This window comes from Triplophysa rosa, linkage group LG11 (genome assembly GCF_024868665.1).
Source record: "Triplophysa rosa linkage group LG11, Trosa_1v2, whole genome shotgun sequence".
Lineage (NCBI taxonomy): Eukaryota > Metazoa > Chordata > Actinopteri > Cypriniformes > Nemacheilidae > Triplophysa > Triplophysa rosa.
The window spans coordinates 20,285,313-20,298,616 of NC_079900.1; the positions used below are offsets into that span (position 1 = coordinate 20,285,313).

At 36.7% G+C, this 13,304-nt stretch overlaps 2 protein-coding genes across 2 annotated transcripts in view; both read right to left on the reverse strand.

Moving 5' to 3' along the window:
• Positions 1-344, reverse strand: part of LOC130561890 (adhesion G protein-coupled receptor E2) — a 28,121-nt gene extending 27,777 nt beyond the window's left edge. The window contains exon 1 of the mRNA XM_057346519.1: positions 78-344. The gene's annotated coding sequence lies outside the window, so the exon portion shown is untranslated. The remainder of the gene's footprint in view (positions 1-77) is intronic.
• A 717-nt stretch (positions 345-1,061) lies between these two features.
• adgre14 (adhesion G protein-coupled receptor E14) lies at positions 1,062-10,504 on the reverse strand. Its single transcript, XM_057346520.1, has 11 exons — positions 10,399-10,504; positions 10,136-10,322; positions 9,772-9,891; positions 5,743-5,924; positions 5,046-5,210; positions 4,284-4,490; positions 3,980-4,212; positions 2,535-2,601; positions 2,358-2,449; positions 2,108-2,270; positions 1,062-1,527 (listed from the first exon to the last, which is right to left on the reverse strand). Exons 1-11 carry the CDS (start codon positions 10,483-10,485, stop codon positions 1,471-1,473), a joined length of 1,560 nt encoding a protein of 519 aa, XP_057202503.1. The 5' UTR covers positions 10,486-10,504; the 3' UTR covers positions 1,062-1,470.
• Between the last annotated feature and the right edge of the window lie 2,800 nt (positions 10,505-13,304).

The window sequence follows — 13,304 nt, forward strand, 5'->3', positions numbered from 1 at the left end:
GCTTCCATGACTTTAACATCGGCTGTGAAAGCTGTTCTGTATAATACACTGATAATACATTGTGTGTGCGCGCATACCTCTAAAACACGTCAATGAAACGACCTTTGAAGTCCTGCTTGCAAATGTCTCCTGGTCAATCTGCTTGTTTTATTATCCAATATAAAAAAGCAAAACAAACGCTTCTGTTATTAGTGTTAAAAATTATAACCGATCTGACGCCATTTGGTCCGGTGTCATTCCCCTCGCCATAGTAGGAAAACAAGTCGCGATCTACAAAGATCGACGTTTGCTCATGCACTAATAGACCTCCGTTGCACTTCGACCGATCCGCATGTGTTTAACTGATGAAGTGAAGTTGACGCCATTGTTACTGTTTATTGCTAAAAGCCAAAGTTTAAGAATACACGTGAGAGGGGCACCGACCAATCACAACAGCCTGAGAAGCGGAAGCCAATCACGAAAGACCTGTTACCAATCAGAGCGTTTCGGAAGGAGGGACTTTATATAGACCGAAAGAAATCCAATCGTTTTGTTAGAAGAGAGACAGCGATGAGCAAACTTGAAATATGTGAAATATAAAGCGTTTCTTGAAATTAGAAACATGAACATCCATTGTTAAACACCCAAAACACATAATCAAAGCCTCTAAAACAGCCAAAGACTGGGTCCTTTAAGATATTCTTGAACAAAGGTACAAGCACAACGGATGCAATTTTGGCTATTATCATGTAATTATAATTACTATAATAAATGTAAACATTAATGGTTTTGTATGTTGATTAAAAGCTCTAACGGGTTGTTATCACTTCATCATGTTGGGTCATTTGAAGTCTTTGCATTTGAAAATAGGGTCATTAGGATTTAATTAGCAACTGCAAAAATAACACTCTAGCAAAAATTTTTATTTAAAAACTGCAAGCATTTTTCAACACTGTGTCATGTTACATTTATTTACATTTGTTCATTTGGCAGACGCTTTTATCCAAAGCTACTTCCAAGTAGGAGAGTGTGGAGTGCAATAAACGAGGAGACAAAAACGAAGATGTGTCGGGTCTGCTTACTCTCCACTTTAATATAACTCTCACAGCGAACAGCGAGTCAAGTAAAACCACAGCACACACATCACAAAACAGGAACAACACAACTAACTCCTCCCTCCCTTAAAGGTACAGTACCTTGGTGAATGTCTCCTCTCATATTACTTGTGGTTCGCCACAAGAGCATATAAACATTTTGTCAACACGCTAAACAGTACCGTTAGTTTACAAGGCCATGCTACTAGGAGGATTAAAGCTGGAGTAAGCAAAGGAGAGAATGAACAACAAGATATTTTTTTTGACAGACATACAGAGTTATTGGTTAGTCAAATAAATGCGGAACAGGTATGTTTTGAGCTGTTTTTTGCTTATCTAATAAAGTTAAGGACTCCAGCTATGATGAAATCAAATCATTCCTCTCTGCTTTTCAAGATTATTTTGGATGGTTTTGGAAAAGAGCTCTCATCCACTTCACATACTGCCGTCTGATCTAAATAGGAATGAGAAGAACGGAAGAATGTTGCTGTTAGAAGATTACCACTATAGAATGGTGCAGCCATGACATATTTTTGGTTCTGTTGGCCTAAAGTCAATGAGGATTTTTTCATATTGTTTTTGGCTAAATGCCCAAAAGGTGGATTAAACATCATCGCGCAATTAAAATCTCACAAATAATGCAACATGCACACAAATAAAAAGAATGGCAAGAGATTCATTCAGTGAATAGTAGCTTTTCAGAAAACATGTTTTTAATAAAGTTTGAAAGAGTTGTCAGAGGCTTGGTGGTGTTGTAGTCTGTTTAGCCTCATGTTAGCTTTTTACCTCTCCCAATTATATTTCAAATTTCACAAATGTTGTGTTCATGTGTGACTATCATTTTGACAGACAAAACATGTAAGTATCACAAACTTTCATTGTCCACAGAGCTTATTATTTTGCCATAATCCAAAAGCCTATTGACTTTCAGTCGAGGGAACCAGTGTGTCACTAACTTCTGGGTCGCCAACAACAAAATGTCATTCACATAAGAAGAGCAGAAGGAATGTTTGATGGAGTACGTGATGACTTACCTCATTATTGAGGACACAGTGGATCAGGAAGATAAAGGTGCCTTGCTGTGAGTTCAGGATCACGAAGAGAATCTCCATCATCTTACTGTGTTTGGTAAAGAAACTCAGAATCCAGGGACAACCAAGAACCACAAACTGAGCCAATGTTTTAAAAACCAAAATCCTGAAGAGAAAGACAGAAAAGATTTCACATGCTTCATGCGTTCAAGTGTTTCTCTCTTTAAAGTGTTTCAAACACAATGTTTGTTACCTGGTTTGTTTTATCCGTGAAACTTCAGCGTTGAGCTTTGTGAGGGTTGAATTCAGAGTAATGATCATACTTATGAAGAGAATCGTGTTTAACTGCAGAATAAAACGGTGAAGAAATGATCATTTTCTTTTCCTTTGAATATAACAGGCCATAAAGTCACCCAAGACTAAAACATACTGCCAGAATGAAGCAAACAGGTCCCAGGAAACTCCATATGAAGCCTTTCTCCTCTTTCAGCCAGCATCTGTTTAGAGAAAAACATAAATTTCTGTTTTTGAAAATAGTATTTCAAAAATTATGTATATATATATATATATATATATATATATACAGTATATACACTCACCTAAAGGATTATTAGGAACACCATACTAATACGGTGTTTGACCCCCTTTCGCCTTCAGAACTGCCTTAATTCTACGTGGCATTGATTCAACAAGGTGCTGAAAGCATTCTTTAGAAATGTTGGCCCATATTGATAGGATAGCATCTTGCAGTTGATGGAGATTTGTGGGATGCACATCCAGGGCACGAAGCTCCCGTTCCACCACATCCCAAAGATGTTCTATCGGGTTGAGATCTGGTGACTGTGGGGGCCATTCTAGTACAGTGAACTCATTGTCATGTTCAAGAAACCAATTTGAAATGATTCGAGCTTTGTGACATGGTGCATTATCCTGCTGGAAGTAGCCATTAGAGGATGGGTACATGGTGGTCATAAAGGGATGGACATGGTCAGAAACAATGCTCAGGTAGGCCGTGGCATTTAAACGATGCCCAATTGGCACTAAGGGGCCTAAAGTGTGCCAAGAAAACATCCCCCACACCATTACACCACCACCACCAGCCTGCACAGTGGTAACAAGGCATGATGGATCCATGTTCTCATTCTGTTTACGCCAAATTCTGACTCTACCATTTGAATGTCTCAACAGAAATCGAGACTCATCAGACCAGGCAACATTTTTCCAGTCTTCAACTGTCCAATTTTGGTGAGCTCGTGCAAATTGTAGCCTCTTTTTCCTATTTGTAGTGGAGATGAGTGGTACCCGGTGGGGTCTTCTGCTGTTGTAGCCCATCTGCCTCAAGGTTGTGCGTGTTGTGGCTTCACAAATGCTTTGCTGCATACCTCGGTTGTAACGAGTGGTTATTTCAGTCAAAGTTGCTCTTCTATCAGCTTGAATCAGTCGGCCCATTCTCCTCTGACCTCTAGCATCAACAAGGCATTTTCGCCCACAGGACTGCCGCATACTGGATGTTTTTCCCTTTTCACACCATTCTTTGTAAACCCTAGAAATGGTTGTGCGTGAAAATCCCAGTAACTGAGCAGATTGTGAAATACTCAGACCGGCCCGTCTGGCACCAACAACCATGCCACGCTCAAAATTGCTTAAATCACCTTTCTTTCCCATTCTGACATTCAGTTTGGAGTTCAGGAGATTGTCTTGACCAGGACCACACCCCTAAATGCATTGAAGCAACTGCCATGTGATTGGTTGATTAGATAATTGCATTAATGAGAAATTGAACAGGTGTTCCTAATAATCCTTTAGGTGAGTGTATATATATATGTATAGTTAACTGTTCAACTAGGTTATTTTTTTCTAATCAAAGGAACGTACTTGTCACTGCCATAGCCTCCAGGAACCAGACCAACAGATATGCACACAATAACAAGAACAATCCCATATCCAATCACAATCAAGAATCTGCTGCTAAGCACCGCCCTCTGACCGAAGCTGATCTGTAATAGGTTCTTCACACAGATGTAGAGCAGCACAGCTTCAATGAACATCCACACAAAGCAGGAGAGAAAGAGAAAGTGAAGAAATCCTGACAGCACACCACACAACACCTGAAGAGGAAGGCAATCTTTAGCTGTGCTTTATGTGCTCAGCTGTGATCAAAGCGGTGTATAATTGTCACCTGGTGAGTCTTTATGTGCTTGAGGAACTGTTGTGTGAGTAAGAACAGAAGATGAGCCGACAGCAGACTGATGCAGAGGTTGATTCGAGGGACATTGTTCACTCCAGGTTTCCATCGACAGAAAGCAAAAGTCAACAGAGCTAAACTAGTAAACACCAGACCCACGATCACAGCCACCACATTCAACAGATTCATCCGCTGATCATCCTGAAAAGACATGAAAAATGATGATGTTTAATTTGTTCTTTGATTTTTAAATTGCATGGACTGATTTAAGTCTTGATGTGACTGCTTGACCCAAGATATTTGAAAGAATGCTTGTAACCAAACAGTTCTTTGGCCACCATTGACTACCATAGTAGGAAACATTTCTTTATAAATATCTTTGTTCTGTTGAACACAAAAGAAGATATTTTAAAGAATGCAGGAAAGCAAAAAGTTCTTGGCCACCATTGACTACCCTATAAGAAACATTTCTTTATAAATATCTTTGTTCTGTTGAACACAAACAAAAATATTTTGAAGAATGCAGGAACGCAAACAGTACCATTGTCATGTTTCCTACTGTGGGAGTCAATGGTGGCCCAAAACTGTTTGGTTACAAGCATTCGTCCAAATATCTTTCTCGGTGTTCATCAGAACAAAGACATTTATACAGATTTGGAACAATTTGAGGGTGATAAAATGAATTTTTATTTTTGGGTGAACTGTCCCTTTAAGCCACTTCACGGTATAAATCTCATGTGTGTCATGTTCTCTTACCTCTGGTGGGCTGCTGCTGGTCTGCATGATGAGAGCGAATGTTGACAGATGAACACATGAACACACAGTGTAGTTGCTGTTGGTCTCTAAAACAGAACAACCGTCTACAATCCACTCAGTGTTTTTCCAGTACACACAGAACAGACTGTTTCCGGAGACAAACTCCTTCAAAACAAGAAAACAGAATCCATTTATGAGTTCTCTCAGTGTTTAGATATATTGAAACTTAAAAAAAGAAAAAGAAACACAAACCTAAAAACACATTTATTTTTGCATGATACTACTGTACATATTATATTTAAATTAGGGCGGTCAACGTTAATCCGTTAACGCATACGAAGAATTTTGGTCAGAATTTTGTAGCTTTAATGAGAATTCTTCTGTATTTAATTTAAAATTTAGCATTAAAGGAGGCATAAATTAAAATCACAGTTTTAACCCGAGCTTTTGTTATATAAGAGGGAATCGTATTCACAGGAACATCATGTAAGTGTCAGAACTGAAAACGCCCTTGTTACTGAGATTACATCTGTTATTGACACCAGGCCCAGCAAACGGCAGGTTCTGGAATGCACCTATCTATTGATAGGTTGAACACCACCTCCACAGAAAAATATCAACGTCTACTTCTCTAGCCCCGCCCACTGGTTCGCACGAGCAATCAATAAACACTAATTTTAATATAATTTGAACTCACTCTGATGTGTTTGATGGTGAAGTTGACTGGTTTTGTGAGCTGTGTGTTTGTGGCATTAAGAAGAATAGCTGAGATGACAGTAGACATCATGGTTTTCTTTACTGCAGTTGATGGGTTGAAAAATTCTGCCTTCAGTAGATTCTCCATTGTGATGTAGCTCATGAAAGCCACAGCAGCTGATTCTGTTACAGATAGAAAAAAATAATTGTTGTTGATATTTTAAAGTGGCACTTTGACCTCTTTGTCCTCTCCATCTCAGTTTGAACCGTAAACTTGCAGTTATATTCTTTTGAAGTATCTTTATAATGCTCATTATAACTGTAATTAAACTGTAATTGTAAATGTAATTGGGTTAACTTTTTAAGGCAGCTAGGTTACTTATTTTTTGAGTTCACTCAACTTAAAAATATTTGTTACATAATGAATTTCATGCAAACTCATCGTGTTAACTTATATTTTGAATAATAATAATAATACATTTATTTTATGTAGCGCCATTAAAAGTTTCTTTCTCAAAGCGCTGCACAAAAATCAAAACAATACATCACACATTAATAAAAACAAATCAAAACAATACATCACACATTAATAAAACAGCACAATAAAATACTGTATAAAACAAAGCAAAAGATCCAGTCAAGTAAAAGCAGTCCTGAAATAAAATGTTTTAAGAAGAGATTTGAAAGTGGCTAGTGAGTTTGCCTCCCTGATGTTTATAGGGAGAGAGTTCCAGATCTTAGGAGCATAAGCAGAAAATGCTCTATCACCCATGGAGCGGAGCACAGGACTTAGCCCCAGACAGAATTCTAGCCGCAGAGTTTTGTACATATTGTAGTTTGCTAATTGAGGTTTTAGATACTCCAGCAAGAAGTGCATTACAATAATCAATATGTGAGAAAACAAAACAATTTATCAACCTTTCAGCAACTAAGAAAGACAACAAAGGACGTAAACGAGCAATATTTCTCAGGTGGAAAAAGGATGTCTTAAACGGGTCATATGGCTCGAATACGTGTTTTTCTGTGTCTTTGGTGTGTTATAAGTTGCCCATGCATGCATGTATTAGACACGTAAATTAGCTAAAATTAAAGTGTAAAAACAAAAGATGCATCCTATCTAAAAGTGAATGCGAACCCAGACCTGCCCGAAACGCCTCGTGTAACCACACCCCGGCGAATGTACGTCACTTCGTAACATGATTTGACTTAAAACAGCCCAAATCTAAACGCAAGTGAGGTGGGCGTACTTGTAAATCTCATTGTATCGTCACCGCCACAGCCATGTCGCGGAGACGCTGTGTGTTTCGTTGAGAAAAGAAAGACTCTTTGTTTGCCCTGCCAAAAGATGAGACAACTAAAAACTAATGGTTACATTTTATTTACAATACTGTTCCAGAAAAGTGTTCACCGAAGATTGCTATACGAACCTGGGAGAGAGATTAAGACCGGCTGTGCACGAAAGCTTTGGTTAAAAAGTGGGGCCATTCCAACCATTCCAACTTCGCTGGCGCTTCAGAGTCGCAGCCTGCAAGTATATTTTTATTGTAAAAGACTTTGTTATGGACTAACGCGAGTTGAGTTTGTCGTGTGTTTCTGATCTTCAAATGCAGACACGCGCGCAACGTGAAAAAAGACAACATAAGTCCTAATAATCAGTAATAATGTTCCCACTATAGAGGCAACAAATGTCGTGTTTATAATGTCTTTTTATATTTAGTATTTATTTTGGGTTTATTGTCTTTGTTGAGTCGCGATGAGACAAACACAACACTGTAACACTGGTTGATCAAGAAGGGCCAAAGCACTCGCATTATTTATACCATTCCCTGCTGTAATGCGAGCTTGTTTCTATCTCACACAAACTCTGTATGATGTATATAGTTGTTTGTTTACAGTCTTTATAACGTCGTATATAAAAGTTAAATCATTTAGCTATAGTTTTTAACTATTTAACATCATATTAAAAAAAAAAAACCTTACCAATCCTTTACATCCTGCTCAAGTCGCGTTGGCAAAGTTGATGTATCGGTTTGATCATCTTCATTTTCCATATCAGATTCGGGCTCGAATTGATATAAGGAAGTACAGATGACATTTTATCACCTGTCAGGAGAATTGCTTTAGAACCTGATGTTCCGAATATGGTAAGAGGCGTTACATTTCCGTGAAACGCTTGAGGTATCACTGTGTTTTCTGAAGTCCACAGTCAACGCACCCATCTACCAGGACATTTTAGGCCACTTCATGCTTCCTTCTGCTGACAAGCTTTATGAAGAAGCTGATTTCATCTTCCAGCAGGACTTGGCACCTGCCCACACTGCCAAAGGTACCTAAAGCTGGTTCAATGACCATGGTGGTACTGTGCTTGATTGGCCAGCAAACCTGCCTCACCGGAACCCCATAGAGAATCTACGGGGTATTGTCATTAGGAAGATGAGAGACACCAGACCCAACAATGCAGATGACCTGAAGGCCGCTATCAAAAGCAACCTGCACAGTAAAATCGCCAGTGTTAAAAAAAATCAAATTAACACTCACAGTGTATATATAATACACACTCCACAAGTGTAGATTATATAAACACTGTGAGAGTTCATTTGACCCTTTTAACACTGCCGATTTTGCTGTGTGGGCTTCCATAACACCTGAGCAGTGCCACAGACTGATAGCCTCCATGCCACGCCGCATTGATGCAGTAATTCATGCAAAAGGAGGCCCAACCGAGTATTGAGTGCATAGAAATGCACATACTTTTCAGAAGCCTGACATTTCTGTTTAAAATATCCTTTTTTAATTGATCTTATGTAATATTCAAATTTTCTGAGACACTGAATTTTGGGTTTTCATTATCTGTAAGCCATAATCATCAAAATTTCAAGAAATAAAGGATTGAAATATTTCCCTCTATGTGTAATGGATCTATATAATATATGGGTTTCACTATCTGAAATTAGTGTAAAAAAATTGACCTTTTCCATGATATTCAAATTTTTTTAGATGTACCTGTATAGTCTTGCTGATGAGTCAGGTGATATAAAACGCTGCAATGTGATATAATGCAAACAAGAATAAATGACTTTAAGCGATACAGTTGCATAAGAAAAACAAAGGGAACAAAATCCTCTGTTTTTGACATACATTTGATATAAAAACATTTTTAATTTTATTTACGCATGTAAATGGCATGATGCCAAATAATGTATATCTTTAAAAAAAATTCAGTGGACTTTCAGTGGTTTTCAGCTTTGCTTTAGAAAGTTGGTTTGTATCGAACACAATGTGATTTTCGGAAATTCTGGCAGCAACAACGCATTTTTTTACATCTTGGGAATAGATTCACTAAAGCTTACCTTGTGCTTAAAATCACCCGCATGCCAGCTAATTCATAAAAACACGCAACAATCCTGATGAGTCAATCAAAAGTAATCAAGCGATATGTTTTTATAATCTTAGAATGAGCTATTTCTATCTACATACACCGCAGGTCCCCTTACATGGAATTCGCCATGTTGTTTCTACAGTAGCTCTAAACAGACACACTACTCTACAGAGCGCGTTTCATTAATGTTATCTCCTTCAGCAAAGAAGTTAAAAATGTGATCTTAGTTCTGTGTCAGCCTCAGTAGTGCTTCAAAAGAGAGGGGTGGAGTGAGCCATTGGATGCTATTTACGACCTCACCACTAGATGCAGCTAAATTTCATACACTGGACCTGTAAAAAATCTGTTATGAATGCATCAGGTTTCTTTTTGCCATGTTGTAACAAGTGTAGTGTATATGTTATGATATCTTGTAAAATGTCTTAAGCTCCTTAAAGTGAGCATGAAACGGAAGTTTCAAAGTATAACGTGTGTGAGGCGGGCTTGATTTTGTCCTTTAGGAATTGTTGGAAGTTTAAAGATGTCTATTAGACAGTCAAAACAATAGAAAAAATTACATATTATTGAACAACTTGGATAAATCATGTATAAAAATAAGAACTGCTGGTTCTGACTTCATGACTTTATATCACACCAATACTTTTTACATACTTGTATCAAGGTTATTCTTGGCAATCCCAATGAGATCAATGTCCATAAAAGCATTTGTTCTGTTGAGCTGAAGGATTTTATTTGAGGTCATCTGTGGTCCAACCATGTAGATCAGTGCCTCTGAAAAAGTGATGTCATTTATTTTATATTTTATGCATCTTGTGTATATATAAGCTCATCCAAAACATCAAAGGTTATTTCTCACATTCTACCGCACATGACTTTAGTTTCTGCCATAAATCATTATTATTAGTCACCCCTTAGTAACAAAGTACAGTGTTTTGTCCATTTCCAGAAAAACAGGACATCAGAGGTTTCAGAAGGACAGCAGCGATTTTTTTAGTCATAGTTGTGTCTCTCTTACCTACAAAATCAAGAGTGAAATAAACACAGTTAGAAGTGTTTGTTGGCTTCACCAACACCGAGACGAGCTTCTCAATGACTTTTAATACGAGGTTTCCTTGTGACACCAGTTTCTTTGGGTCACCTAAAGATGAGCTAGAAATCTTCTTTAAAGTATTAAGGACCAGTTCCAAAAGATTGACCACATCCTGATGCAGAAGGGAGAAAGTTAACATTTTATTATTTTATTTATTTTATATTCTGCTCTTTCTTTGATGAATTTACCTCAGAAGGAAGAGCTGGTATATTCTTTATCTGGTTAAGGAGATTCTGCATGCATGAGATTCCATGTGAACAAAAACATAACTGCATATTCAGGATCTTAGTGATGCTCATCATCACTGTCTAGTGATGTTGGCAGCAATGTTTGTTGATTTTTTGTTAAAATGTTACTCAGCATGAAAGGCCATATTAAGTATGTTGTTGTTCCTTTTGTACGGAGTAAGACATTTGTTTCTTAAAATGTACAATATAATACAAACAAACAGTTAACCTTTTCAACAATTTAAGTAAACAAATAAATAAGATTTGATATTTGTGATAATACACAGAATCTCATCATGTTATATCATAGTAAATTTGTCAACTTACCAAGCCGTTTGTAAGCTGTGTTATATTTAAACCTGAAACTATTCACAAACACAAAAATAAAGCCACATGACAAATTTGAAGGATACTCATCAACAAATTAGAACTGAGAAACAGCCTAGGTTCGCTTGGCTGGTTGTCATAGTAACTGCGCTATATTATCCTTCTTGGTCAATTTCCGACATTTCTGATCACAAAAGCACTGTCATGTTGTGATAGTAATGAAGATAAACCATCTTACAAAACAATTACCAATTGCTAGCAATCCTCTATATTTCACTTTCTTTTTCTTTTTATGATACATGGCCTCCTGATGGCTTTGACCTTTCCATGATGATGAAACACTTTTAATCCAGGTAAGCATGTGCATATGGCAAGCCGAATTAGCTTTTAATCATTATCAGGATATGCATTTTTGATATCAACAATTCAATTTTTACTAGTAACAATTGCTATTTTTGATATCAGTAATTACATTTTCACTAGTAAAAATGTGAATTCTTGATATCAACAATGACGTAATCACTCACAGAAATGTGTATTCTTGATATCAAAAATTGAATTTCAACTAGTAAAAAACTTAATTTTTGATATCTGTAATTGCATTTTTACTAGTTAGATGGTACAATAGGCTGCCATTCAAATTCCATTTCAGATATCAATAATTCATTTCTTACTAGTAAAAACCACCATTATTGATATCAACAATTGTGTGGTTACTAGTGATAATGTCTATTCTTGATATCAACAATTGAATTACTACATGTTAAAATGCTCATTTCTGACATCAATAATTACATTTTCACTAGTGACAATGTTAATTCTTGATATCAATAATGTAATTGTTACTAGTAAGAAAGCCATTTTAGATATCTTCAATTACGCTCAGATTTATTGATATCTGAAATCTATTTCATGATATCAGAAATACCAAATGCAACATGTTAAAATTAATTTACAGATATCAAGAATGAGCATTTCAACTAGTGAAAATGCAATTCTTGATATCAGGAATTTCCTTTTTTTCTAGTGACAAGGTAATTGTTGATATAAAAAATATGGTTTTTACTAGTAAGAATTGCATTTCTAATATCTGAAATAAGATTTTTAACATGTAAGAAATTAATTATTGATATCTAAAATTGAGTTTGAATGGCAGTCTATTGTGATATTTAACCAGTAAAAATGCAATTACAGATATCAAGATATTACGTTTTTTACTTGTTGAAATTAAATTTTTGATATCAAGAATACACATTTCTGCGAGTGATTGCGTGATTGTTGATATCAAGAATTCACATTTTTACTAGTGAAAATGTAATTACTGATATCAAAAATAGCAATTGTTACTAGTAGAAATTCTATTCTTGATATCAAGAATTATAATTTTTACTAGTAAAAATTGAATTGTTGATATCAAAAATGCATATCCTGAGAATGATTAAAAGCTAATTCGGCTTGCCATATGTGCACTCACTAACACCCCCAGCTGGTGGCGCCTAGTCTGCCTGTGCCTAGAAACAGTGCTGCGTGTTCTCTGGCCTTTACTACTCTCAGACTTGATTGTTCTACACACAGATGCATAACTTCCATCACTTCCATGATTTTCACACTCAGCGTTGGGACCACAATCGATGCTGTTCTTCAAACATTCATTGATGTATGAAATAAGCAAAAGTGAGGCTCAGAATGTCTCTGCTACACAGATCGCACATGTAACACATTGGTACATTACAAACTGTCTTAATTTGGCATTTTATTGAATCAATAGAAACAGTGCAACATTGAGACAGACACTGTGACAACACACACACATACTGTAGTACACCCATATACAAACACGTACTTACCTTCATGCACCGTCCGTCTAGAAAAGGTATTCATTAACTTGTGTTGTGTTAAGTGTATGGTGAATATATGTTTGATGTGAATGTTTATCGTTTTGTTTCATGTTACTATGTACCTGTGGGAGGCGTTTGCTGTATTTGTCTACCATGTCAAGATAAACCAATTCAAACCGCATAGCATTTAGGCCTACTCATAGCACATTGAAATAACCACAGACATGTTTCTTTCATCCACCACCATTTATTTGTAATTCAACGATACATACACTCACCAGTTTCCGTTTTGAACCAAACCTGTTCAATACACATCCTGGGCTTTTTATGCAACACTATCAGCCATCTTAGATGTGACATCCTCAGGGTCACAGCCTCCATACCTGCAAAAATCAATGGTTTGTTGTTTATATGCGTATGTGTTGTATGGTGAGTTGTATTTTGAATTGTGTATGTGTTCTTATTTTTTATTAGTTTGCATTTTAGTTCATTATGTTTCAATGTTATATGTACCAAAAGCTAATTACCTCCAACGTGGTACGATCCAGGGGTGGCGCCTAGAATATAAAATGGCTCCCAAACACTCATTCAGTGTGTGTTGTTGAAGTAGGAGTTTGCTTTAGTGTGATGGAGTTTTGTATTAGAGAGTTTTTACAGATGCTATTCAGACCTTTGGATTTAGCTGAACTGGCCTGTACAGTT